The sequence below is a fragment of the Coregonus lavaretus genome (genome assembly GCF_964263955.1).
Source record: "Coregonus lavaretus genome assembly, chromosome: 38".
NCBI classification, from domain to species: Eukaryota; Metazoa; Chordata; class Actinopteri; order Salmoniformes; family Salmonidae; genus Coregonus; species Coregonus lavaretus.
In genome coordinates, this window is record NC_140025.1 from 8,149,727 (window position 1) to 8,176,480 (window position 26,754).

Here is a 26,754-nt window from a genome sequence, read left to right on the forward strand (position 1 = left end):
TATGATTAGCCTATGATACTTTTTTTAAAGATAACAATTTGGGGGAATTCTCCTGCATAGAAAATACATCTAGGCTAGACCTACACAGTAAGTGAACTAAGAAACCATGGGTTGGCACATGTATTTTTGGATAACATTCTGTTTTTAATGAACTCTCTCCCGGTCATCTGTCCATCCTTGAGCACTTCACTTCTTGCTGCAGTTTCTCAGTCCAAATTCGAGTGCCTCGAGCGCTATTGGCCAAGTCACAGCAGGGGGGGACAGACGGGGGAAATTCCTCCGGGTGCTCAAATTTCCCCAATCAAATTTTCCTCTCCTCCTTTGTCCGGGTCGGAACACAGCCGTATCCCGCTAACATGGTACGTTTTAGGGAAAAAGGAAGACGTCTTTGATTTCATAAATACTTACGTTTCTTCAGTTTTGCTATGTTTTGACTGTCTGGCTGTCACTGAAGCAAATGTCTCATTTGTGTTCTCCGCAGATGTTTCGAAGTGTAATTTTATTTCTACTCGTCGCAGTCGTTTGCTGTCATGCCGAGGTAAATGCTTTTTATTATTTAGATTAAAACATATATATATATATATATACGATCTAGAGGACGATTCGTCCTGATAAACAAATGTTTACCTTTTTTTCAAAAGTTTATTTTCTAAAATGATTTGTCTATTGTACATAATATAACAGTAACGTGCTTGTCTGATTGGTCAGTTTAACTTGGTCTGATGTGTGGACGTTTTTATATGAATAACTAAACACAGTAATTTAGAGAAGACAAAGAGTTCAGAAAAAGAAGAGGTGGAGCCTTGCACATCTGTCCAGCTTCAAATATGTAATGTCTACATTCACTAAACCAGTGCCTTTGAGTGCATGTGCCAATGAAACAGCAGCATATTCTAATTAGCTCCAAACCATAAGTATCAATTAATCATCTTTACCGTACAGACTTGATTTGTAATATATTTTGGAGAACATTGGAAGATAATTAATGTGCTGTCTGCCTGCCGTTTACATCAAGCAAATCCTGTTCACTGCTGTTGAATTGGCCTTTATTTTTTAATTTTTGGGGGGTTGTTCACCCCTGTTTCCAGTAAACTACTTCTGATTGGTTGCCATGCAGGAACAGTGGTTCACAGTTGTTTGTAGAGCCGCCACTTTGGTCATTGACCACCAGTGTAGTATTGTTGACTTGTTGGTGGCTCTGGCTAGGTTTATGGCGTTTGTCTTGTTAATTAACTGGTTGTGTGCTGTGGTGGCCAGAGAGGTGATTGATGGTCCCAGAGAAAATAGACCAATATAACAGACAATTGGGAAAGCCAATGAGGATAATTTTTTGTCGCACCTCAAACACAGACACACACAAGCACTGCAGATAGACAAGCATCCACGCACATGCACACACACACACACACACACACACACACACACACACACACACACACACACACACACACATACACACACACACACACACACACACACACACACACACACACACACACACACACACTGCCAGTGCCCTGCAATGACACAATCCAGGTGTTTTCTTACTATGTATTTGTGTGCGTTTGTTTATCCTCTTTACCTGTTTAACCAGCTGTGAAATACCCAGCTTGGCAGCTCTTAGGTGTTGATAAACACAGATGACAGATGTGTCAGTCTTTTCAGCTACAGCCCTGGGGCCACATCTTCTATATTTGTATGAATGTGTGTCTATGTCCTCATCTAGCTGCACATGTACACTGAGTCAGAGAACATGCCCTAGACCTCCACATCCGAAGACTTGCAGTCATGACAAGGAAGAAAGTGGTTGTTGTGTTTAATCCATTTGCTCTATCTGTCTGGATTTTCCAGTTGTTGGTCTAGATTTCTAAAGGTTCATTTCAAAGCCAGCCTCCTTTCCTACCTGTTTCACTCCAGATTATACTGTGGTTGACAGGCGTGTGGTGCAGTGCCCTCATGCCCTCACTTGTGGCACCACTTCAGAGCTATCCTCAATGCCCTCAGTGGAAACGCTTGTTTGCTCTCCTACACAGAGGAGGAGGAAAGGTTGATGTTATTCACTGTGTTTTATGTTAGTTTAAGGTTTCCCCATCTCTGTCTTTCTCTTTTGTCTCTGCCTTTTTTTTCCGCTCTCTCCCTGGCTGGCATGTTTCCCAGATTCATGGAGTGAGAGAAAGAAAGGGAGAGAGAGGGAGAAGGAGAGAGAGGGGGAAAACCAGCCAATTTCTAGCCCTATTAGGGGGGCAATTAGTCTCAAACTGTGGTCTGGATGACTGAAGCTGTTGCCTGGATGGCTGATAAGGAACATAGCACGAATGAGTGCATAACCTCCAACTGATAAACACAACCTTGTAGTGTAGAAAGGCTATTTACAGCAAGGTTGTCTTGTATTAACACAATGGTCTATAACTGTTTATAACTGTTCATGGCAGTTTATAAAATGTGCTAGCTTGGCCTTACTCAAGAGTGTGTGATTGGAACAGTGCTCTGCTCAAGAATGCATGTCTTGTCCTAGAGTGTGTCTCCGTCTCCTCCTCCTCTAAACATCTGTCAGCCATTAGCTCACCCTCTCCGCCTGCACAGAGCAACACAGGAACAAGCCCGTTCTGCCATGACACCACTCAGCACCAGCCAAGACTATCCAGGGAGAGAGGGAGGGAGAGGAGTTATAGACAGAAAAAGAAGAGTTTGAGACAGGAGGGAGGAAGAAAGTGGGTGAGAGAGAGAGTGGGATGAACAAGTGAGAAACAAGAATGGGAGAGTGAGATATAGGCGAGTGAGAGTTAGTTGAGAGACTAGCTGGGGAGAGAGGGTGGGAGGATGGGGGAGAGGAAGGGCGAAGAGGGGAGCTATACACAGTTAGGGGGAGAGGAGTTTGAGACAGAGGAGGGAGGAAGGGAGCGGTTGGGAAGTAGAGGGATGGAGAGATGAGAAACAAGAGTGGGAGAGTGAGAGAAAAGAGAGTTAATGTAGAGAGGATGACAGTTGGAAGATGTGCGAGAGGGGTAGAGAGAGAGAATGCGTTGGCATTTGGTAGTCTCTCTCTGCTGCTCGCTCTTCTTGCCGAGCCCTTCACTGACGGTTACTCAGTCCATTCAGCTCCTACACCTCATTGTCTTCCCATTCACACGCCACCCTCCGTCAGCTCAATACACAACCACAAGATTCCCAAGGATTTATGGAAGATGTTATATACAAGGCTTTTTGGTGGGTGGGAGAAGCACTGTAACGGCATTCCATTCACCCAGCATGAGAACGGACTGGAAACAATAAGGCTATAGGCTGATTAGGCTGTTAGAGCCTGCCTTTTTGCTCATGACATCACCTTGGCATTCATTGGTTCAAACAGCCGTTAGGAACGAGACGCTCTATCTAAACCAATCACTTTTAATACAGTGAATGAATGAATGAGTGAATTTGTCATAGACCATCAAATAATGAATGAGAGCCTGTGGAATGCATATTCATAACCTCCCCAATATCTCATTAATGAAAGCTTTTAATACATAATGCATGATGCAAATGCATCTACCAATATTCTAATTTAAATGCATGGAATTCTTTAAAGATAATAAGTTCTACAGCAGCAGCTAGGATACTGCAAATTCAGCCGAAACTTCCAAGAAGATCTATGAAGAGAACTGGAAAAGAGGGAGAATCAGAAAGGGCGTTTTCAAATAGAATTTGTACCTGAAGTTTTTGAACACGGACCGAGTTCTCAGTGCTCAGGTTGAATGTGTGAGTGGAGGAAAAGGCTGTGAGTTCTTGGGTTAGAAAGCTGGCCTTTTTGGATGCTAGCCGAGGCGTGAGAGAGCCTATGAGGAATTCACTGCCCCCCTTAACGCCCTCTTAGCTCTTTAAAGCTTAATTTGAAACTTGTGTTTTTGTCCGAGCAAGACGCTCTGACGAAATGTTCAGAGAATCCATGTTTTTATTTATTTATGCAAGCATACTGCTTGTTGGGAATGCAAAATAAAACAAGAAGTAGAATAAAAATAATTGCCAGCTTTAGAAACAACTGGAATTCATGACATAATGAAAGATGTATGCATTGACTCAATTCACTTTGTCAGGTACCATTTTAGGGGCGTATAGCGACTATTATTAGTACCTGTTGACTTGACTGACGCCTGATTCAAGGTCTAAAACTGAAAGTTCAACAAGTCACACTTGTCAAAGAATCACTTTGTGCTAGTGTCTTCTAATCCCGTCTCTGTCTCGTAAGTAGTGAGCACGAAACCTGTGGTCAAGCAGCTGCTTCTTCCCGAAGAAGTCTCATAAAGACTAATATGGAGTTGACAAAGTTTCCCTCCCGGCTGGGACACCTCAGGCCAGATGTCCGCTTACAAACCAGGGCCACACAGGGTCACCTCCTCCGTGATCAGAGCCCTCTGACCCCCCCATTGTGGAAGTCTAGTGGCCCCCCACCTCCCTCACCCTCCCGACAGCAGCTTACTTCCCAACATGATGATGGTGTCACACACAGCTCAGACCCTTGTGCGTGCATGTGTATTAGGTGATACAATATTATTACGATATGTATTGCGATTCTTACGATTCTATATGTATTGCAATTGGATACTGTGTTTTTATTTGCGATTCGGTGTTCCAAACATATTGCTCACCATCTGCTGCAGACAAGAGACAGCCATGTTAAAATGAGTTTTGATCAGTCATGAAAATAAAAGTGCTGAAAACAAATGGGCTCTCTATTTAAAAAGAAGATGGAGAACAAGCTATGAAGGAAAAATACTGGAGTTTTGGTGCATATACAGCAGACTAGCACAAAAATAATATTGCAATGTTGTTAAAACGATAAGATATGATATATCGTCAAAAATAATATCTCAATATGTAATTGTATCTTTTTTCCCCCCATCACTAATGTGTATGTGCGCTCATGCATGGGTGCGAGCATGCCAGAGCCTGAGGGCGTTTGTTTGTTTGTGTGTGTGTGCGTTTGTTTGCGTGCACGCGTGTGTGTGTGTAGGCTAAGCAGCAGGAGCTGGGCTGTGCAAGTGCTAAATGGGTCAACACAGCTGGAGCGAGCAGCCATGGCCCTGGAAGTAAGAGGGTTTGTCTGGGTGAGCAGTCCCCCAAATCAGGCCTTTGACCTGGGCAGGAATGCCTGGTATGTGGGGTGAGCTCTCTCAATTGGGCCTAACCTGGGTCATTGACTGTAATAGATAAAAGAATGCTGTTCACTTTAGACACACTCTTTAGACACACTTATTAAGGCACAACTTGCCTGATTGTTATTGGTTTGTGTGTGTAGTTTATACTAAAATCGTGATGCTATGTAGATGGATCAGGCAAGTTTGAAGTTGTTCTGCAAATACATGTAGTTCAAGTTCTGTACTGTATGGAACGTAATTGCTGGAAAAAGTACCCAATTGTCATACTTGAGTAAAAGTAAAGATACCTTAATTGTTACACTCTGGCTCTATGGACTTTATAATTGAGCCAGGGTTGTTCATTTTCATGTGTTTGGGTGTATTTCATTTGGTGGTGTTGGGGATGGGTGAGTTTCATTTTGTTTGTGTCTATGGTGATTGGTCTATGACTCCCAATCGGAGGTAACGAGTGTCAGCTGTCGGCTCGTTATCTCTGATTGGGAGCCATATATATTCTGTATGTTTTCTCCTTTGTGTTGTGGGTTATTGTTTCTTTGTTGCTGTTAGTCGTATTTCAGTTTAGAACTTCTCGTATCGTCATTTGGTGTTTTCTTCGTGGTTGCTTTAAGTTAATAAAGTCATCATGTTCACTCGCAACGCTGCGCATTGGTCTCCTCCTTCAGACGATCGTGACAGAATAACCCACCACAAAAGGACCAAGCAGCGTAACAAGCGTGTCCAGGAGCCGAGGGTCTGGACATGGGAAGAGTTATTGGACGGAAAGGATCCTTGGGCACAACCGGGAGAATATCGCCTCCCTCGTGAAGAGCTGGAGGCAGCCAAAGCCGAGAGGAGGTGGTACGAGGAGGCAGCGCGAAGGCGAGGCTGGAAGCCCGTGGAAGAGAGGCAACCCCAAGACATTTTGGGGGGGGGGCACATGGCTTGGGCAGCTGGGCAGCAGGAGGCTGCCACAGGGAGAAAAGGAGAGAAGGCTAACGGAGTACGGGAGCCATTGGCGAGTGGAAGGAGGGAAGTTGTTGTGGCACGGCATGAGAGACTGAAGTGTGTTACCAGTCCGGTCCGGCCCGTTCCTGATCCGCAGTTAAGGCCATTGGTGTGTGTTCCCGGTATGGACCGGCCTGTTCCTACTCCACGCACCAGGTCCACGATGTGCGTCGCCAGCCGGCCAGAGTCTGCCGTCTGCCCTAGGGCGTCTGAACTGCCCGTCTGCCAAGCGCTGCATAAGCCGCCCGTCTGTACTGAGCCTGCAAAGCCGTCCGTCTGCCATGAGCCTTCAGAGCCGTCCGCCAGATCGGAGCCGCTAGAGCCTTCCGCCAGACAGGAGCCGCTAGAGCCTGCCGCCAGACAGAATCATACACCTGCTATGGAATCAGCAGGAGCCGACGCAGCCCATACTAGACTGGAAGCTCAGGTTCGGGACCAGAAAGAGCAGCTCCTGCAGATGGGAGCCGCCCTGCTGGAGGTGATGACTGCAATCCGAGGCTGGGGTCCGCCTCCACCGCCAGCCTCCCAGCCAGCACCATCAGCCAGCCATGAGCAGCCAGATCTGTCAACCAGCCATGAGCAGCCAGATCCGTCAGCCAGCCATGAGCAGCCAGATCCGTCAGCCAGCCATGAGCAGCCAGATCCGTCAGCCAGCCATGAGCAGCCAGATCCGTCAGCCAGCCATGAGCAGCCAGATCCGTCAGCCAGCCATGAGCAGCCAGATCCGTCAGCCAGCCATGAGCAGCCAGATCCGTCAGCCAGCCATGAGCAGCCAGATCCGTCAGCCAGCCATGAGCAGCCAGACCCGTCAGCCAGCCATGAGCAGCCAGACCCGTCAGCCAGCCATGAGCAGCCAGATCCGTCAGCCAGCCATGAGCAGCCAGATCCGTCAGCCAGCCATGAGCAGCCAGATCCGTCAGCCAGCCATGAGCAGCCAGATCCGTCAGCCCGCCATGAGCAGCCAGATCCGTCAGCCAGCCATGAGCAGCCAGATCCGTCAGCCAGCCATGAGCAGCCAGATCCGTCAGCCAGCCATGAGCAGCCAGATCCGTCAGCCAGCCATGAGCAGCCAGATCCGTCAGCCAGCCATGAGCAGCCAGATCCGTCAGCCAGCCAGTATCCGCCAGAGCCGTCCAGCCAGGATCCGCCAGAGCCGTCCAGCCAGGATCCGCCAGAGCCGTCCAGCCAGGATCCGCCAGAGCCGTCCAGCCTGGATCCGCCAGAGCCGTCCCGCCAGGATCCGCCAGAGCCGTCCAGCCTGGATCCGCCAGAGCCGTCCCGCCAGGATCCGCCAGAGCCGTCCAGCCAGGATCCGCCAGAGCCGTCCAGCCAGGATCCGCCAGAGCCGTCCAGCCAGGATCCGCCAGAGCCGTCTAGCCAGGATCCGCCAGAGCCGTCCAGCAAGGATCCGCCAGAGCCGTCCAGCCAGGATCCGCCAGAGCCGTCCAGCCAGGATCCGCCAGAGCCGTCCAGCCAGGATCCGCCAGAGCCGTCCAGCCAGGATCCGCCAGAGCCGTCTAGCCAGGATCCGCCAGAGCCGTCCAGCAAGGATCCGCCAGAGCTGTCCAGCCAGGATCCGCCAGAGCCGTCCAGCCAGGATCCGCCAGAGCCGTCCAGCCGGGATCCGCCAGAGCCGTCCAGCCGGGATCCGCCAGAGCCGTCCAGCCGGGATCCGCCAGAGCCGACCAGCCGGGATCCGCCATTCAGCCTGGTACTGCCCCTTAGTCCGGTGCTGCCCCTTAGTCAGGTACTGTCCCTTAGCCCGGTGCTGCCCCGTAGTCCGGTGCTGCCCCTTAGTCCGGTGCTGCCCCTTAGCCCGGTGCTGCCCCTTGTCCCGGTGCTGCCCCTTATCCCGGTGCTGCCCCTTATCCCGGTGCTGCCCCTTAGGCCGATGCTGCCCCTTAGTCCGGTGTTGCCCCTTAGTCCAGGTGGGGTTAGTTGGAGGGTGGTCATTGGGAGGAGGCTACCGAAGCAGGTTGTGACTGTGGTGGGGTGGGGATCACGACCGGGGCCAGAGCCGCCACCGTGGACAGACGCCCACCCAGACCCTCCCCTAGTCCTGATGTTGGTGCGCCCGGAGTTCGCACCTTTAGGGGGGGGTACTGTGACACTCTGGCTCTATGGACTTTATAATTGAGCCAGGGTTGTTCATTTTCATGTGTTTGGGTGTATTTCATTTGGTGGTGTTGGGGATGGGTGAGTTTCATTTTGTTTGTGTCTATGGTGATTGGTCTATGACTCCCAATCGGAGGTAACGAGTGTCAGCTGTCGGCTCGTTATCTCTGATTGGGAGCCATATATATTCTGTATGTTTTCTCCTTTGTGTTGTGGGTTATTGTTTCTTTGTTGCTGTTAGTCGTATTTCAGTTTAGAACTTCTCGTATCGTCATTTGGTGTTTTCTTCGTGGTTGCTTTAAGTTAATAAAGTCATCATGTTCACTCGCAACGCTGCGCATTGGTCTCCTCCTTCAGACGATCGTGACATTAATAAATGACTCAAGTAAAAGTGAAAGTCACCCAGTAAAATAGTACTTGATTAAAAGTTTAAAAGTATTTGGTTTTAAGTATACTTAAGTATCAAAAGTAAATGTAATTGCTAAAATATACTTAAGTATCAAAATTAAAAGTAAAAGTATAAATCATTTAAAATTCCTTATATTATGCAAACCAGACGGCACAATTTTCTTGTTTTTTATTTATTTACGGATTTGGCTACCATGGCTATGCCCCCATTGGATGACAATGCCCCCATCCACGGGGCACTAGTGGTCACTGAATGGTTTGAAGAGCATGAAAACGATGTAAACCATATGCCATGGCCGTCTCAGTCACCATATCTAAACCCAATTGAACACTTATGGGAGATTCTGGAGTGGGCCTGAGACAACAAAACACCAAATGATGGAATTTCTCGTGGAAGAATGGTGTCAAATCCCTCCAATAGAGTTCCAGACACTTCTAGAATCTATGCCAAGGTGCTTTGAAGCTGTTCTGGCTCGTGGTGGACCACCGCCCTATTAAGACACTATGTTGGTGCGCCTGCTGGCTGACCCCGGTCGTCAGGTGAACGTGTTTCCTCCGACACATTGGTGCGGCTGGCTTCCGGGTTAAGCGGGCGGGTGGTAAGAAGCGCGGTTTGGCGGGTCATGTTTCGGAGGACGCATGACTTGCCCTTCGCCTCCTGAGCCCGTTGGGGAGTTGCAGCGATGAGAAATTGGGGAGAAAAAAAAGACACTATGTTGGTGCTTCCTTTATTTAGGCAATTGCCTGTACATTCTCTCTGCAGGGAGACAAGAGGCCCTTCTTTGCTGTTTGTCCTTCTGTTTAGATGTATAAGGCTCCCTTCCCCAATAGCCACAGACAGCCTTACATGAGACAGGGCTACAGTACAAAAACAACATTTCGATTATTTCTTTGTCTGCTTGCAAAGGACTAATGTGACTCATATGTTCAGTTCACTGTGGGCCCAGTGATTTGGGTCTTTGTGAGTTATGAAGTATAGACATTACACACGCTCCTCTCCTGGAAAGCACTTTAGAGTTAAAGGTCTCAGCAGTCAGCCAGCTGGTAAGATTAGTCATAGACTATAATCAGCCTCTACAGCCTTTTTACTGGCTTTCAAAGAGAAATATGACATTGGCAATTACATTTTATGTAAAGCCATTTGAAGCTTTGATGACAAAGGATCTTGAAGTTACACCTAAGATGTGACTTTGGTTTGTCATTGAACAGTATCTTTTCATTACTCATCCAAAGTAGTCCATGCAAACACGCACACGCACGCACGCATTCACACACACACACACACACACACACACACACACACACACACACACACACACACACACACACACACACACACACACACACACACACACACACAACAGAAAGGAGAGAGTATTTTCTTCCCATCTTAATGACCTAATTACAGTTATAGCTTATTATAACTCAAACCTTAACATCGTTTTTTGTTGTTGTGTGTGACCTCTCTTTGTTTTAGAAAATATTTATTTGCCAAATAGGACGATGAAAGTGACACTTCCTTTGTTTGAATCGAAGGAAACCATGTTTGTTTGTTTTTGGGAATAGGTCTGTTTCTTGTCTACAACTGGGTGCTGGAAGGTTTCTCCAAAGTGAACACTCACTGTTGTGTAGAATAGTGTACTCATTGTGTTTTGCTCACAGTCTGTCCACACTTCCTGTGTTTGAGTCCTACCGGTCTCTAGTAACTCTCTGTGTTGCTGGTATGAACCTCACAGAAACTTAGTGTTGGCCTTATAGTTCATTCTGTCTGTAAAATGCCATTATCCAATATAAATCCAATAAATTGACCTTTGGTTGTCTGACAATGCATAGTCATTAGTCATAGTTTAGTGTAAGTGGTGGTCATCCCCACTACAGCACCTCCCAAGTGATAATTCAATCATGGAGTCTTAGTCTTGGCACTGGTTTGAATATTTACCACGGTTGGAGAACACAGTTGCTCTCCCCACACTGTGGAGTGACCAGACCAGGCCAATGTTTGCTGTCTGTCTCTCTGCTAAAGTAATCACTGTTCCCTGTGTGTTCTTCCTGCTCTCTTCTAGGCCTCTCCCTCCAAAAGACCCAAAGCGGCTGTGAAAAAAAGAGCAGAAACAGTTATCCCTGTAGCCATTTTAACATCTTCCCCTGAGGCCCCTCAGAACGTGCTGGTGGAGCCAGAAGCCATGTAGGCAGTGTTGTGTAGAATTGTGTACCCGTTATGTTTTGCTCACAGTCCATTCACACTCACTTCCTGTGTTTGAGCCATATGGGCAAAGATTGTGGATAAATGAAGATAGTTCACTCAGGCTGTTTACCATTGGAAAATAAATGGTCAGTCTCCCATAGACACCAATGCAATAGCAGCTGTGTCTGGTCTAGTTAGTTCAGTGACTTTCATTGAACCAAAAAAAAAAAACAGCGAGTGGGGTGTCTCGCGTCCTCTTCCGTCTCTGCTGTGGGTCTCCAGTAGCTCTCTGGATACACCAGAGAGGAAGAGGCGATGTGAGAGAATTTACTCTGGCCAAAATCTGTCCATGAAAATAATACCAAGAAGTGAGGGATTTTGGTATGTAGGTCAATGAGAGAGTGTTGAATTTGGGGTAAACCGGAGTTAAGTTATACTCAGATAAGTAGGTCATTTAGAAACGAGGTTCCTTGGAGAACAGATGGAAGGCTCTCTCCCCAGCTGATTGGTTCTTCTAACCCTATTAAAGCCATGATTGGTTTGGTATGCCCCTGACTTAGTTATTTTTTTGTAAACATTTTTTTTTTACAGTGTCTTCACTTTGCGCTATAAAAGAAGTTAGGATTGGATGGGAGAGTCACAGGTTGGACATGCTCCCAAATTCCTCATCTTGGCTCTGCAGGGGAATGTTTGCGCCCTCGTTTCCCTGAAGAGTCTTTCTTCTTGTTGTCTTCCACTCACGCTATCCACATCCCTCTGGGCACACAGAGAGAGGAGTCAGTCCAGACCAGACGCTCCAGCTGAGAATGCAAATCTGTGTGTGTGTTCAAGTGTGTACAGCTCCTCTGTTAGACAGCTCGAAGATGGAAGTATTTTCCCCATCAGCTCTTGGCCTGTGGACCGACCCTGCCATAAGTCTTCACATGGACTAATGAAAATAAACGCCTGAGACAGGGGGTCTCGACCTGACCTGCATATCGTACAGTGTGTGTGTGTGTCTGTGCGCGCATGCGTGCATGTGTGTGTCAGACCTAGGTTCAAATAGTACTCAAAATCATTTCAAATGCTGGGCTTGATTGGGCTTGCTGGGCGGCGCACAATTGGCCCAGCGTCGTCTAGGGTAGGGGAGGGAATGGCCGGCAGGGATGTAGCTCAGTTGGTAGAGCATGGCGTTTGTGACTTTTCTGTCGACTTATCTTTTTGTCTGTGAAAATCTCAACACACATGCCAGCCAAGCAGTGACATACCAGCAGATACTTATGATTGTTGCTAATAATTTCCTGGAATACTTAAGTAGGGCTGTGTGGCCGGGCAGGCAGGTCAACGGTGAGAGGTCGGAAGTCACTAGGCTCAGGCAGCTGATGCTCTCTGACCTCCCGTCATGCCATCTGTGACAACAGGCTGCAGTCTGTACATGAACCCCCTCATATATGCATAGAAAACATAATAACAACATATTAGTGCCATGCAGATTCCAACATGAAGGTATTGTATTGTGGTATACTGGAAGAACAGAGGGTCTCCCATTCACCATCCTGACCCACTACTCTTTTGTGATGGAAGTTAGACCTCTTGGCTTCATAGCAGTCTTGTTCATTCTCTGTTTACTTCATCTCAGGGCTGTTCAAAGGACCACCAAATGTTGGATTCTCGTAGATTGATTTATGTTTTCCTGAATGGAAGGCCCTTTCTGGACAATGCTGTAGTGTGTCACTCAATGTTTTCTATTTGTTTGGAGGAATTTCCTGTTGTCTTCGTAACAGCAGAGCCTTGTGGGAAACAGTTGACCCGTAAAGGAATAAATCCCTGTCAAATAGACATTCCTCTGCCTCCTCTGCGTGTGTGTGTCCTTACAAGCATAGTAAAACAAGGAAAATATGGACATGTGGGGACATTTTGTCCAACCCCACAAGGAAAAATGATATTTTAGGCTTAAGGGTTAAGGTTACAATTAAGGCTTGGGTTAGAATTAGGGTTTAGGGTTAGGAGTTAGGGGTTTGGGGTTAAGGTTAGGGTTAGGTTAAGTGTTTGGAGTTAGGAAAATAGGATTTTGAACAGGAATCAATTGTTTGGTCCCACAAGGATAGTAAAACAAACGTGTGTGTGTGTGTGTGTGTGTGTGTGTGTGTGTGTGTGTGTGTGTGTGTGTGTGTGTATACAGTGAGGGAAAAAAGTATTTGATCCCCTGCTGATTTTGTACATTTGCCCACTGACAAATAAATGATCAGTCTATAATTTTAATGGTAGGTTTATTTGAACAGTGAGAGACAGAATAACAACAAAAAAATCCAGAAAAACGCATGTAATAAAAGTTACCCAGTCCCTCCTGCAGCAAAGCACCCCCACAGCATGATGCTGCTTCACGGTTGGGATGGTGTTCTTCGGCTTGCAAGCCACCCCCTTTTTCCTCCAAACATAACAATGGTCATTATGGCCAAACAGTTCTATTTTTGTTTCATCAGACCAGAGGACATTTCTCCAAAAAGTGCGATCTTTGTCTCCATGTGCAGTTGCAAACCGTAGACTGGCTTTTTTATGGTGGTTTTGGAACAGTGGCTTCTTCCTTGCTGAGTGGCCTTTCAGGCTATGTTGATATAGGACTCATTTTACTGTGGATATAGATACTTTTGTACCTGTTTCCTCCAGCATCTTCACAAGGTCCTTGTTCTGGGATTGATTTGCACTTTTCGCACCAATGTATGTTCTAGGAGACAGAACGCGTCTCCTTCCTGAGCGGTATGACGACTGCGTGGTCCTATGGTGTTTATACTTGCGTACTACTGTTTGTACAGATGAACGTGGTACCTTCAGGCGTTTGGAAATTGCTCCCAGGGATGAACCAGACTTGTGGAGGTCTACAATTTTTTTTCTGAGGTCTTGGCTGATTTCTTTTGATTTTCCCATGATGTCAAGCAAAGAGGCACTGAGTTTGAAGGTAGGCCTTGAAATACATGCACAGGTACACCTCCAATTGACTCAAATGATGTCAGTTAGCCTATCAGAAGCTTATAAAGCCATGACATCATTTTCTGGAATTTTCCAAGCTGTTTAAAGGCATGGTCAATTTAGTGTATGTAAAATTCTGACCCACTGGAATTGTGATACAGTGAATTATAAGTGAAATAATCTGTCTGTAAACAATTGTTGGAAAAATTACTTGTGTCATGCACAAAGTAGATGTCCTAACCGACTTGCCAAAACTATAGTTTATTAACAAGAAATGTGTGGAGTGGTTGAAAAACGAGTTTTAATGACTCCAACCTAAGTGTATGTAAACTTCCGACTTCACCTGTATGTGTGTGTTTGTGTTTGTGTTCTTTAGTCATCTGGACACTCCATGACATATTGGTCCAGTGTCTGTCTGTCTGTCTACCATCTGCCCTATAAAAGTGTGGGTGTCTTTTGTCTGACTGTGTTGGCTGAGAGAACAGGTGTCACCATGTGTGTGTGAGGACATTTTCTAAAACATTGTTATGCTAAAGTCACTGTGGCTTAGTGACCCTCGCTGTGAATGAAAGGTCACAGGTCAACGGGCTGTTCAGACTTCCATCTGGAACTGGGGGTCTGGATAGCAGTCTGGAAGATTTAGATAGCAGACAAAAGGGCAACACACTTCTCTCGCTCTCTCTTTCGTTCTCTCTCTCTCTTTCTCTCTCTGTGTGTTGGTGTGGATGTGTTTGGGTTTGAGTGTAAAACAAATATATATATTGAAATAACATGTAGTGTTTCTTAAAATGTAACATATGTCAAGACATCTAAAACAGAATGTAATGTTATACACATTAGAAAACCCTACCACTAGGAAGTGAAGGGCATATCGCCATCTAGTGACTGCCTTCATGAAAGCATACTCTATCTATCTATCTATCTACAGTTGAAGTCGGAAGTTTACATACACCTTAGCCAAATACATTTAAACTCAGTTTTTCACAATTCCTGACATTTAATCCTAGTAAAAATGCTCTGTCTTTGGTCAGTTAGGATCACCACTTTATTTTAAGAATGTGAAATGTCAGAATAATAGTAGAGAGAATGATTTATTTCAGCTATTATTCCTTTCATCACATTCCCAGTGGGTCAGAAGTTTACATACACTCAATTAGTATTTGGTAGCATTGCCTTTAAATTGTTTAACTTGGGTCAAACGTTTCGGGTAGCCTTCCACAAGCTTCCCACAATAAGTTGGGTGAATTTTGGCCCATTCCTCCTGACAGAGCTGGTGTAACTGAGTCAGGTTTGTAGGCCTCCTTGCTCGCACACACTTTTTCACTTCTGCCCACAAATGTTCTATAGGATTGAGGTCAGGGCTTTGTGATGGCCACTCCAACACCTTGACTTTGTTGTCCTTAAGCCATTTTGCCACAACTTTGGAAGTATGCTTGGGGTCATTGTCCATTTGGAAGACCCATTTGCGACCAAGCTTTAACTTCCTGACTGATGTCTTGAGATGTTGCTTCAATATATCCACATCATTTTCCTTCCTCATGATGCCATCTATTTTGTGAAGTGCACCAGTCCCTCCTGCAGCAAAGCACCCCCACAGCATGATGCTGCCACCCCCGTGCTTCACGGTTGGGATGGTGTTCTTCGGCTTGCAAGCCACCCCCTTTTCCTCCAAACATAACAATGGTCATTATGGCCAAACAGTTCTATTTTTGTTTCATCAGACCAGAGGACATTTCTCCAAAAAGTGCAATCTTTGTCCCCATGTGCAGTTGCAAACCGTAGTCTGGCTTTTTTATGGCGGTTTTGGAGCACTGTCTTCTTCCTTGCTGAGCGGCCTTTCTGGGTATGTCGATATAGGACTCATTTTACTGTGGATATAGATACTTTTGTACCTGTTTCCTCCAGCATCTTCACAAGGTCCTTTGCTGTTATTCTGGGATTGATTTGCACTTTTTGCACCAAAGTACGTTCATCTCTAGGAGACAGAACGCGTCTCCTTCCTGAGCGGTATGATGGCTGCGTGGTCCCATGGTGTTTATACTTGCGTACTAATGTTTGTACAGATGAATGTGGTACCTTCAGGCGTTTGGAAATTGCTCCCAAGGATGAACCAGACTTGTGGAGGTCTACAATTGTTTTCTGAGGTCTTGATTTTCCCATGATGTCAAGCAAAGAGGCACTGAGTTTGAAGGTAGGCCTTGAAATACATCCACAGGTACACCTCCAATTGACTCAAATGATGTCAATTAGCCTATCAGAAGCTTCTAAATTTATGACATCATTTTCTGGAATTTTCCAAGCTGTTTAAAGGCACAGTCAACTTAGTGTATGTATACTTCTGACCCACTGGAATTGTGATACAGTGAATTATAAGTGAAATAATCTCTGTAAACAATTGTTGGAAAATTTACTTGTGTCATGCACAAAGTAGATGTCCTAACCGACTTGCCAAAACTATAGTTTGTTAACAAGACATTTGTGGAGTGGTTGAAAAACGAGTTTTAATGACTCCAACATAAGTGTATGTAAACTTCCGACTTCAACTGTATGTTATAAGCTAGTGAGCAAAATGTAAAATGTGGTCACCTGTGATCACAATAGAAAATGATCCATGTCAATACATGATATTATGTTATTGATTTAATTTAATTGTGCAGAATTTATAGTTACAATGTTATCTGACTCAGCCAAGTAGACCAGGTTCCGGTAAAATCACCTATTTTTCTAAATCTAACATTACTCAAGAATTGTATAATAATGCATATTGCTCAAATAAACCTAAAATGACTGCATTCCGGTCTATTTTTGTACTTGTAAATCTAGCTACTTTAGTCAACACTAGATGGCGATGGTCACCTTCAATGAGATCGCTCTGTTGTTTATGGCGGCAGTAAGAAGGACCCTTTCCTATTACTTTTTACTGTTCATTCTTATGAATTTCCTTAGTATTTCCTTCTATCTTTCTGATGGTGTTGATTAGAAGAATGGATGTAATCTCTATTTCTTTGCAGGAGGAGATGTTCGTCATTAGAATTTATATAGGAGATGTTCATACATCATCACACAAGTAGAAGGCATCAGACATAGAATCTCCCATGTCTTCTGTGTCTCTGCCTATAGGAGGGGAAGAGCAAGTCCAAGGTGTGTGCCAATGTGTTCTGTGGGGCTGGCAGGGAGTGTGCTGTGACAGAGAAAGGGGAACCTTCCTGCCTGTGCATCGAGGTGAGTTTTAGCGTATACACACACGCGCAGGCAGGCACGCGCACACACACACACACGCATGCACACACACATTCACACACACACATTCCTGAAAAAGACCAAATGTCTCACAGCTCAGAGTGAAAACGGGTGTGCTCTCTCTCTCTCTCTCTCTCTCTCTCTCTCTCTCTCTCTCTCTCTCTCTCTCTCTGTCCTCAGCAATGCAAACCTCATAAGCGCTCTGTGTGTGGCAGTAACAGTAAGACCTACCGCAACCACTGTGAGCTCCACCGTGACGCCTGCCTGACCGGCCTCAAGGTCCAGGTGGACCACGACGGACACTGTGAAGGTAGGGGACACTGAAAAGAATCCCCAGGTTGTGTAAGGCATAGAAATATAATTACTAAAATGGACAAAGCCCCTCAGACCATGCACATTTCAAACTCAATATAGCTACCGGTCCTCCCATCACAGAGCATTACCTTGAATGGGAAAGTCTGTTCTGGGAATTCTATTTCTGAGGTCCAAGGAACATTCTGCAATAAAGAGGAGATTAAGCGAATCGTTTGCAGTTGTTTTGACTGTGTTATGATTTCTTTCAGAGACAAAGACAGACAAAGCTGTTGCTGCTAGCCCAAGTAAGTATACTGCTCAAGGTCATGGGGCCCATTGTCTCAGAGAGGTTAATGAATAATTGATTAATAATAGCAGTATGTTCATTTTATGCTATCCTTGCATGCACTGTGGAAGATACACTGTTGGATATTCCTTTACACTTTCACACAACAGCTATGCACTCAAGGGAAACACACAGACACACACACCCACACTCACACCCAGCCCCCCCAACACACACACACACACACAAACACAAACACACACACACAAACAGCAGTACTCTCACATACTTAGTTCCAGTAAAAACACACTGTAAATATTAGCGAGTCTGTATAATTATTCAGTTGTCTGCAGTACTGACCCTCTCCACTCTCTCCCTCTCTGCCTGTGTAGTCGTGTGCTACCTGGCCAACAGGAACGAGCTGCGCAGCCGGGTCATCCAGTGGCTGCAGAATGAGGTGGTCCCTGACGGCTGGTTCGCCAAGGGCTCCAACTTCTCTGACATCCTGCTCAAGTACTTCAAGGTAGGTCGGACTTGTGTGTGTTTGTGGGGTTGGGTGGGTGGGTGGGTGGGTAGGTGTGTGTGTGTGTGGAGACATAATACTTTCATAGTTTAACTACTGCTGTAAAATAATGGAAAACTGCAGGGAAAAGTACCGAACAGCTTATTAAAGTGGAATGGAGTATTTATTTCTAAATGGTCCTGTCCTAGAAAGTCCTCCGCTGTCCTCATCTTAATAAAATGGCTAAGATTACAATCCGTTAGCATTTATGGCAAACCCAATGACTCTGGAAGCAGCAGAATGAAACATTTCACTTGCAGCAGCTCTACTGAGACAGAATATGTTGAAAGTTCACTGAGTTCTCCCCCTCTGTCCATTAGTTATTTATTTTGTTCTGTGGGCCAAGAGACACAGCATAGAAAAGGCCCCACAGCAAGCACAGACTGTTTAACATTCTTCCCACTGCCCAGCACTTGAACACATAACAGCAGTTATGCAACAGCTCTCGTACACTGGTCCCCCAAAGAATCAAGATCATCTCCCCCTGTTTGCCTGTGTGGTTAACACTTCACACAGAAAGCCCATATTAGAGCTCTGATGGTCGTCTCCACCATTTATTTTCATACTCAATAAAGCAAAAATAATCATACTAAAGAGTGGTGGAATTCCACTCTCCTCATAGGCTCAAAATGAAAATGTATGAATTAATATTCCTACAGGACTACGACAATGGAGACTCCCAGCTGGACTCCACTGAGTTCCTTAAATTCCTCCAGCACAACGAAACAGCCATCAACATTACCTCATATGCTGACGAGGAGAACAACCGCCTGCTCAGGTGAGACTCAACCACTTGCCCAGAGTCAGTAGCACACAGCTGTCAATCATCACAGACCAGCTCAGATGACCTCCACCCACTGTTCGATACTCAGTGAGCCCAAATAATAATCGGGTAACACTTCACTTAAAGCCTGCAGGTGTAATGCATTCTGAGGCATTGGTAATGCATTGCAAGTCATGAGCATGTATGACCCGATTATTATCTTATAATCATGTCATGATGATCCTGACTAAATACCAGCCATTTTTATGTTTATACATATAATGCCAAGTGTTACTTACTGATATTTGCATAGTGCAGTCCATCAAATTCTGTAGAATTCAGTTGTTCAGTTGTTGCCCTAATCAAAGTGTTAATTAAACTGTTAGGTTCTTATTGTCTAATCTCACCCTGCTGCACCTTTGCAGCCATGGTGAGTGTTCTGTAGATTACTACAGTTTTGACTGTATGTAATCATCAAATAATGTAATTGATAAGACTAGGATGAGTGATGTAGATTTGTTATATCACAGTTGTTTACATGGTGACCTCGAGACAGGGTGTACAGGGGCGGGGGTGGGGTAGGGGGATGGGCAATTTGGGGGGGGGCTGAAAGTGCTGTTTTGGCAGTTCTGCCATGTTGAGTTGGCTTGTTTTGATGGGAAGTGGTGGTGGGTCGGGGTGGGAATGGGGCTGGGGCTCAGTGGCACCACACTGGCTGTCCCGTGGGACCATACCCCTCTCCCATGCATCATGGGTCTGGGCACGGGCGCAGAGACCGACACAGGGATTTGGGCAGTATCAACTCTCATTCATGTGTGGAATCTTCCCTCCCAATGTGTGTCGGCTGGCTATCTGGGGTCATCTGTGAGATAGGCCAGAGTTAAAGGGCAACTGGACTGGCATTAGCCTGATCCCAGATCTGTTTGAGCTGTCTTGCCAACTCCTATGGTCATTGTCATTCCAACGTTTTAGTTTCAAAAGACGCCAAAAACAAAATAGTGAGGCATGGCTTGGTTTAGGCATGGTTTGGTTTAGGCCCAGTCTAAGGAACATTGAGGAACATTGGCAGTGCATTCGGAAAGTATTCAGACCCCTTCCGGTTTTCCACATTTTGTTACGTTATTCTAAAATTGATTAAATTCATTTTGTTCCTCATCAATCTACACACAATGCCCCATAATGACAAAGCAAAAACAGTTTTTTTTTTAAAATTTCTGCTAATGTATTAAAAATAAAAAACGGAAATACCTTTGAACGGGGTATGGTAGTAGGTGCCAGGCGCACCTGAACTGCAACGCTGCTGGGTTTTTCAATGCTCAACAGTTTCACGTATGTATCAAGAATGGTCCATCACCCAAAGGACATCCAGCCAATTTTACACAACTGTGGGAAGCATTGGAGTCAACATGGGCCAGCAACCATGTGGAACGCATTCGACACCTTGTAGATTCCATGCCCTGACAACTTGAGGCTGTTCTGAGAGCAAAAGGGGCTGGGTTGCAACTCAGTAATGTTTTGTCAACTCAGTGTATATGCTTTAGCTCCAGTGAAATGGTAGTAACAGTAGTCTATTTTGCTGTATTTCCCTCCTGTGTCTTATTGGCCCTATTGTTAATGCCCGCACCTCTCCTGTTGGTCTCTAGAAGCCTGTGTGTGGATGCCCTCATCGAGCTCTCAGATGAGAACACGGACTGGAAGTTGAGCTTTGATGAGTTCCTAAACTGCTTCAAGCCTGGCTTCAACCCACCAGAGAGAAGTAAGACTTACACCATATACAGTATCTTCCTGTTATGTTTTTTTATGTCCAATGTTCAATCCCTACGTTTTTAAAAATGTGATTTGATTATTAGACCATTTTAAAAACACACAAAAAAAGACACGTTAATAAATAAAATACTTTTACCAAATCAAATATGCAGTGCATTCAGAAAGTATTCAGACCCCTTTACTTTTTCCACATTTTGATACGTTACAGCCTTATTCTAAAATGGATTCAATTGTTTTCCCCCCCTCATCAATCTACACACAATACCCCATAATGACAAAGCAAAAACAGGTTTTTAGAAATTTAGGAAATATTACATTTACATAAGTATTCAGACCCTTACTCAGTAATTTGTTGAAGTACCTTTGTCAGCGATTACAACATAGAGTCTTCTTGAGTATGACGCTACAAGCTTGGCACACATGTATTTGGGGAGTTTCTCCCATTCTTCTCTGCAGATCCTCTCAAGCTCTGTCAGGTTGGATTATTTTCAGGTCTCTCCAGAGATGTTCAATCGGGTTCAGGTCCGGGCTCTGGCTGGGCCACTCAAGGACATTCAGAAGCCACACCTGCGTTGTCTTGGCTGTGTGCTTAGGGTCGTTGTCCTGTTGGAAGGTGAACCTTTGCCCCAGTCTGAGGTCCTGAGCGCCCTCAAAGCTCATCACTAAGATAAGGACCCTGGGACTAAACACCTCTCTCTGCAACTGGATCCTGGACTTCTTGACGGGCCGCCCCAAGGTGGTAAGGGTAGGTAACAACACATCTGCCATGCTGATCCTCAACACGGGGGCCCCTCAGGGGTGCGTGCTCAGTCCCCTCCTGTACTCCCTGTTCATACATGACTGCATGGCCAGGCACGACTCCAACACCATCATTAAGTTTGACGACGACACAACAGTGGTAGGCCTGACCACCGACAACGATGAGACAGCCTATAGGGAGGAGGTCAGAGACCTGGCCGTGTGGTGCCAGGATAACAACCTCTCCCTCAACGTCATCAAGACAAAGGAGATGATTGTGGACTACAGGAAAAGGAGGACAGAGCACGCCCCCATTGTCATCGACGGGGCTGTAGTGGAGCAGGTTGAGAGCTTCAAGTTCCTTGGTGTCCACATCACCAACAAACTATCATGGTCCAAACACACCAAGACAGTCGTGAAGAGGTCACGACAAAGCCTATTCCCCCTCAGGAAACTGAAAAGATTTGGCATGGGTCCTCAGATCCTCAAAAAGTTCTACAGCTGCACAATCGAGAGCATCCTGACTGGTTGCATCACTGCCTGGTATGGCAACTGCTCAGCCTCCGACCGCAAGGCACTACAAGGTAGTGCGTACAGCCCAGTACATCGCTGGGGCCAGGCTTCCTGCCATCCAGGACCTCAGGTGGACCAGGTGGTGTCAGAGGAAGGCCCTAAAAATTGTCCAGCCACCCTAGTCATAGACTGTTCTCTCTGCTACCGCACGGCAAGCAGTACCAGAGCGCCAAGTCTAGGTCCAAAAGGCTTCTTAACAGCTTCTACCGCCAAGCCATAAGACTCCTGAACAGCTAATCAAATGCCTACCCGGACTATTTGCATTGCCCCCCCCCCCCCACCCCCTCTTTTACGCTGCAGCTACTCTCTGTTTATTATCTATGCATAGTCACTTTAACTCTACCTACATGTCCATATTACCTCAATTACCGACTAACACAGGTTAGTCGACTAATTATCGACTAACCTGTGTCCCCGCACACTGACTCTGTACCGGTACCCCCTGTATATAGCCTCGCTACTGTTATTTTACTGCTGCTCTTTAATTATTTGTTTTACTTTTATTTATCTATTTTTTAATTAACACTTATTTTTCTTAAAACTGCTTTGTTGGTTAAAGGCTTGTAAGTAAGCATTTCACTGTAAGGACTACACCTGTTGTATATGGCGCGCGTGACAAATACAATTTGATTTGATTTGATTTGAGACTGCTTCATTTCCTGTGATGTCCATTGACTTCCTGTTATCCACTTCTTGCTTCATGTAGAGTGTGCCCTGGAGGATGAGACCTATGAGGACGGGGCAGAGACTCAGGTGGAGTGTAACCGCTGTGTCTGTGCCTGTGGGAACTGGGTCTGCACAGCTGTGACCTGCGAAGGTGAGACTAGCTGTCACACACCTGCCCTTATAGTAGGCCCTTACTTATCTGTGTCATAGTGTGTGGGGATTTTGCTCTAATTATATTCTTTCTCTCTCTCTCTTTCTCTCTCTCTCTGTCTCTCTCTCTCTCTCTGCCTCTCTGTCTCTCTCTGTCTGTCTCTCTGTCTCTCTCTGTCTGTCTGTCTCTCTCTCTCTCTCTCTCTCTCTCTCTCTCTCTCTCTCTCTCTCTCTCTGTCTGTCTGTCTGTCTGTCTGTCTGTCTGTCTGTCTGTCTGTCTGTCTGTCTGTCTGTCTGTCTGTCTGTCTCTCTCTCTCTCTCTCTCTCTCTCTCCTCTCTCTCTCTCTCTCTCTCTCTCTCTATCTCTCTCTCTCTCTCTCTCTCTCTCTCTCTCTCTCTCTCTCTCTCTCTCTCTCTCTCTCTCTCTCTCTCTCTCTCTCTCTCTCTCTCTCACTCTCTGACTCTCTCTCTCTCTATTCCTCCCTCCCTGCAGGCACAAAGAAGGTGCCTGCTGTGGAGAAGACTGAAGGTGCTGACCAGGAGATGACAGAGGAGGAGTGGACACGGAGAGTGGCTGAGCTCAACAAACATCAGGTTAGTTTGACACCATGAACAGCACATGAGGTTTCACTGCTACTGGTTAAAGGGGCAATCTGCAGTTGCTACATCCATTTTTGAACGTATAATTTAATGATATGTACCCATTGATTCTTAAAGAGTATAACTTGTAAATGCCTCATGAACTTAGTTCAACTGTCGCACTCCATCCAAACCCAAAATATAAGCTTGTTTTACTCCAATGTTTGTAAGCAAAGTAAATGTAAACAAACATTGTATAGCCCCAAAACATTGTTAAAACTATAATTTTGATATCATGGATGGTCAGTCCTTACATCCATTGCTCTGTCTATGAATTTGAGAGTGGTTATAGTACATTTCTCCAGGCCATCCCTCAGTTTTTAACCGAAACACTAAAGAAGTGTTATTGTTTCAATTGTGGATTGCCCCTTTAAGGAACAGTATAGGTCAATGAGGCTGTGTACTTATACAACAAACACACCTGTACTTAGAACTTTATGAGTCCATTACTGTAATAATCAGGGCCTATATTTGGCATAGTTTACATGCCCATGCTGCTAGGTGTGTCTCACTTTTTGGCTGCATCTTTACTGTACATCAGACCTGGGTTTTGCTTTCTTTTTAATAATAGTAGCATTTGATTGAGCCTGACTGGGGTGCAGAAGAGCAGTGTTTGCACATTTGGGACTATTCCATTGGTTCCATTGTGTCAGGCAAGCTCAATCAAGAGCAGTTAATGTAATTGAAAGGGGAAAAACTATATGAACCCATACTATGTGGTCCTCAGTAGCTCAGCTGGTAGAGCACGGCGCTTGTAACGCCAAGGTAGTGGGTTCGATCCCCGGGACCACCCATACACAAAACTTTTTTTTTATGCACGCATGACTGTAAGTCGCTTTGGATAAAAGCGTCTGCTAAATGGCATATTATTATTATATACACTGTGTACCATAACGGTACTTGTACTACAGTAGCCAATAATCCTGATCCTTTAACTCCTGTTAGGAAACTGTGGAGAAGATGAAAGTGAGCACTAAGGACATCTAAGGAAGAGAGAGAGAGAGAGAGAGTGAGAGAGAGAGAGAGAGAGAGAGAGAGAGAGAGAGAGAGAGAGAAGCCCTCCTTCAGTCCCACCATCAACAATCTCTATCTGGCTGAAGCTTTGGAGCTTGTACTGTCGTTAAAGAAATGCATCACTATCGTTTTTATTTTTATATTTTACAATGTTCATTATTATGATTTTTTAAAAACTGTACCAATGTATATTATAATATTATTGTGTAGAGGGGAGACTAGTTGAATTGTGTGTACCTACAGACACTACTGTTATCCTATTTGAGTAACACTCCCAAGCCTTGGCAAGAATCCCCATCACCTAGTGGTGGGTTGATCATTTCATTATTTTTAGTTGATTTGTTGTTTTCGTTGTTGTTTCTGTCAGTCAAATTAGCTCATCTGTAGAAAAGACAAGAGTTTGTGACTTGGAGCTATAAAGAAAGCACAAGTTGTAAATAACGACTTTTAGCAGAAAATTACTTCACAGTTGCCACGTCACATACCAACCACATCACAGAGGATTGAGATAAGCAATTCAGCAAGAAAGTCTTATCAAATGCATTGACCTTACAGGGTGCTATTCCAGACACCTGGGTATTATATAGGGCCAGTAAATCATATCAAAGATGAACACATGGCTGAATTGTAAATGTTTCCTGAATGCCATTATAAATTCATCAACAGTGTGATTACACTTGCCTGTCAGTGTTACTACTCATATCATATGTACAGTAAAACCCATTGACCCATAATATCTGATGGTGCCAGGGTTCAATCTGTTAGGAATAGGAAAATGAGGAAGGTCCGCACTCAGTCTTTGCAGTGAAAGACAATAATATTTATTCCATCTCTATTTTCTGGTCTATGCACCAACAATATAACAAGAATCTATGATTAGATGTGTGCAGGGTTTCCTCCTTTTTCAAGGTAAAGTGATGATGCTAGGGTTCAATCTGTAGGCTACATGTCTGCACTGATGAGGTAATGTTGTCCATCTATTTACAAATGGCTTTTCTATCATGGGGTTGTAGATGTATTACTCCATACAATGAATCTAATGCCAAAACACTAGCCTGGATACTGAATTGGATTGTGAAGTGAAACTGAAGAATTCAGTATGGATCCAGGCTACCAAAACACATATATGGTGCTTGTTTGAATCACTGTAGTGACAGTACTATATTGCTAGGAGAGTTTGTGATAACGTTTGTGTCTCCTTCTCAAAACCAGCAATAAAGTTGATCAATTCTAGAATGTTCGGGGTAAAATATTTCAAGGATGCTGCAGACATGGACTGACTAGAAAAATATGTTGATGGAGTGGATGAAATGTAGTTTTGGATTTGTAATGAACAGGATAATAGTATTTGATAATACAAGTGCTATGGGTCCCTCCTACTAGTTTGAAATACACAATTGTCTGGTCCGTCTGAGACATACATCATCTGTGCATGCTTTGCCAACATTACTGCAATTAATTTGATCGTTGATGTTTCTTTTGGAAGCTGATGCATGTCGGTCTCTCAGGATATAGGTGCTTTGATTGGATGACTTTGTTCGGCACAAGGATTGGGAAAAACTGCCAAAACAACCTCTAAAAGACATTTTAGATGGCATTACTGAAACCAAAGTTCAAATGCAAGTACAGTATGTGTAGTAACTTTTAGAAACTTGAGCTTTCCTTTCTTTGTTTAGAACTGTCTATGTCCTGTATGTCTATTTTTGACTTCAATGTCTTTATAATGTGTGGTATTCAGTGCCTTAAATGTTCACTAAGACCTATGGGACATCCTGCTGTCATTCTCTTAGAGCAATGGCTGTCACTATGAAACCATGTATGGTCTAATTGAAGTTAAAAACCTGTGTTTCTTTTCATTGTTATGTGTTATTGTCTCAATTTTAGAATAATACCAGCTCACTTTGTTCACTGTTACAGTAGACTTTTAGTAAAACATTTACTCCCTGTTGATTATTAAGACTACTGTACTGTCAAAAAGGTATGCAAGCTTTATACATGTCAATAAATACATTTAATAGACCTACTGAAATGGTTATGCAAATTGTTATTGTTACACATTTGACTGAATGTGTGTGTGTGCCTGCATGCGTGTGTTCATTGGATACTTAAGCAATAAGGCACGAGGGGGTGTGGTATATGGCCAACATACCACGGCAAAGTGCTGTTCTTAAGCAAGTGACTGGATACATCGGAGTGCCTGGATACAGCCCTTTGCAGTGGTATATTGGCCATATACCACAAACCCCAGAGGTGCCTTATTGCTATTATACACTGGTTAGGAACATAATT

The 26,754-nt window shown here is 44.8% G+C and overlaps 1 protein-coding gene across 1 annotated transcript; it reads left to right on the forward strand.

Annotated features, from left to right (window-relative positions):
* Positions 1 to 481: 481 nt before the first annotated feature.
* Positions 482 to 26,488, forward strand: LOC311112451 (follistatin-related protein 1-like; the record flags this gene model as incomplete). Its single annotated transcript, XM_084155585.1, has 10 exons — positions 482 to 538; positions 16,894 to 16,995; positions 17,194 to 17,323; positions 17,577 to 17,612; positions 17,986 to 18,116; positions 18,815 to 18,933; positions 20,562 to 20,674; positions 22,703 to 22,813; positions 23,306 to 23,406; positions 24,397 to 26,488. The coding sequence occupies 10 exons, from the start codon at positions 482 to 484 to the stop codon at positions 24,436 to 24,438; spliced, it is 942 nt and encodes a 313-aa protein (XP_084011711.1). The 3' UTR covers positions 24,439 to 26,488.
* Positions 26,489 to 26,754: the final 266 nt, after the last annotated feature.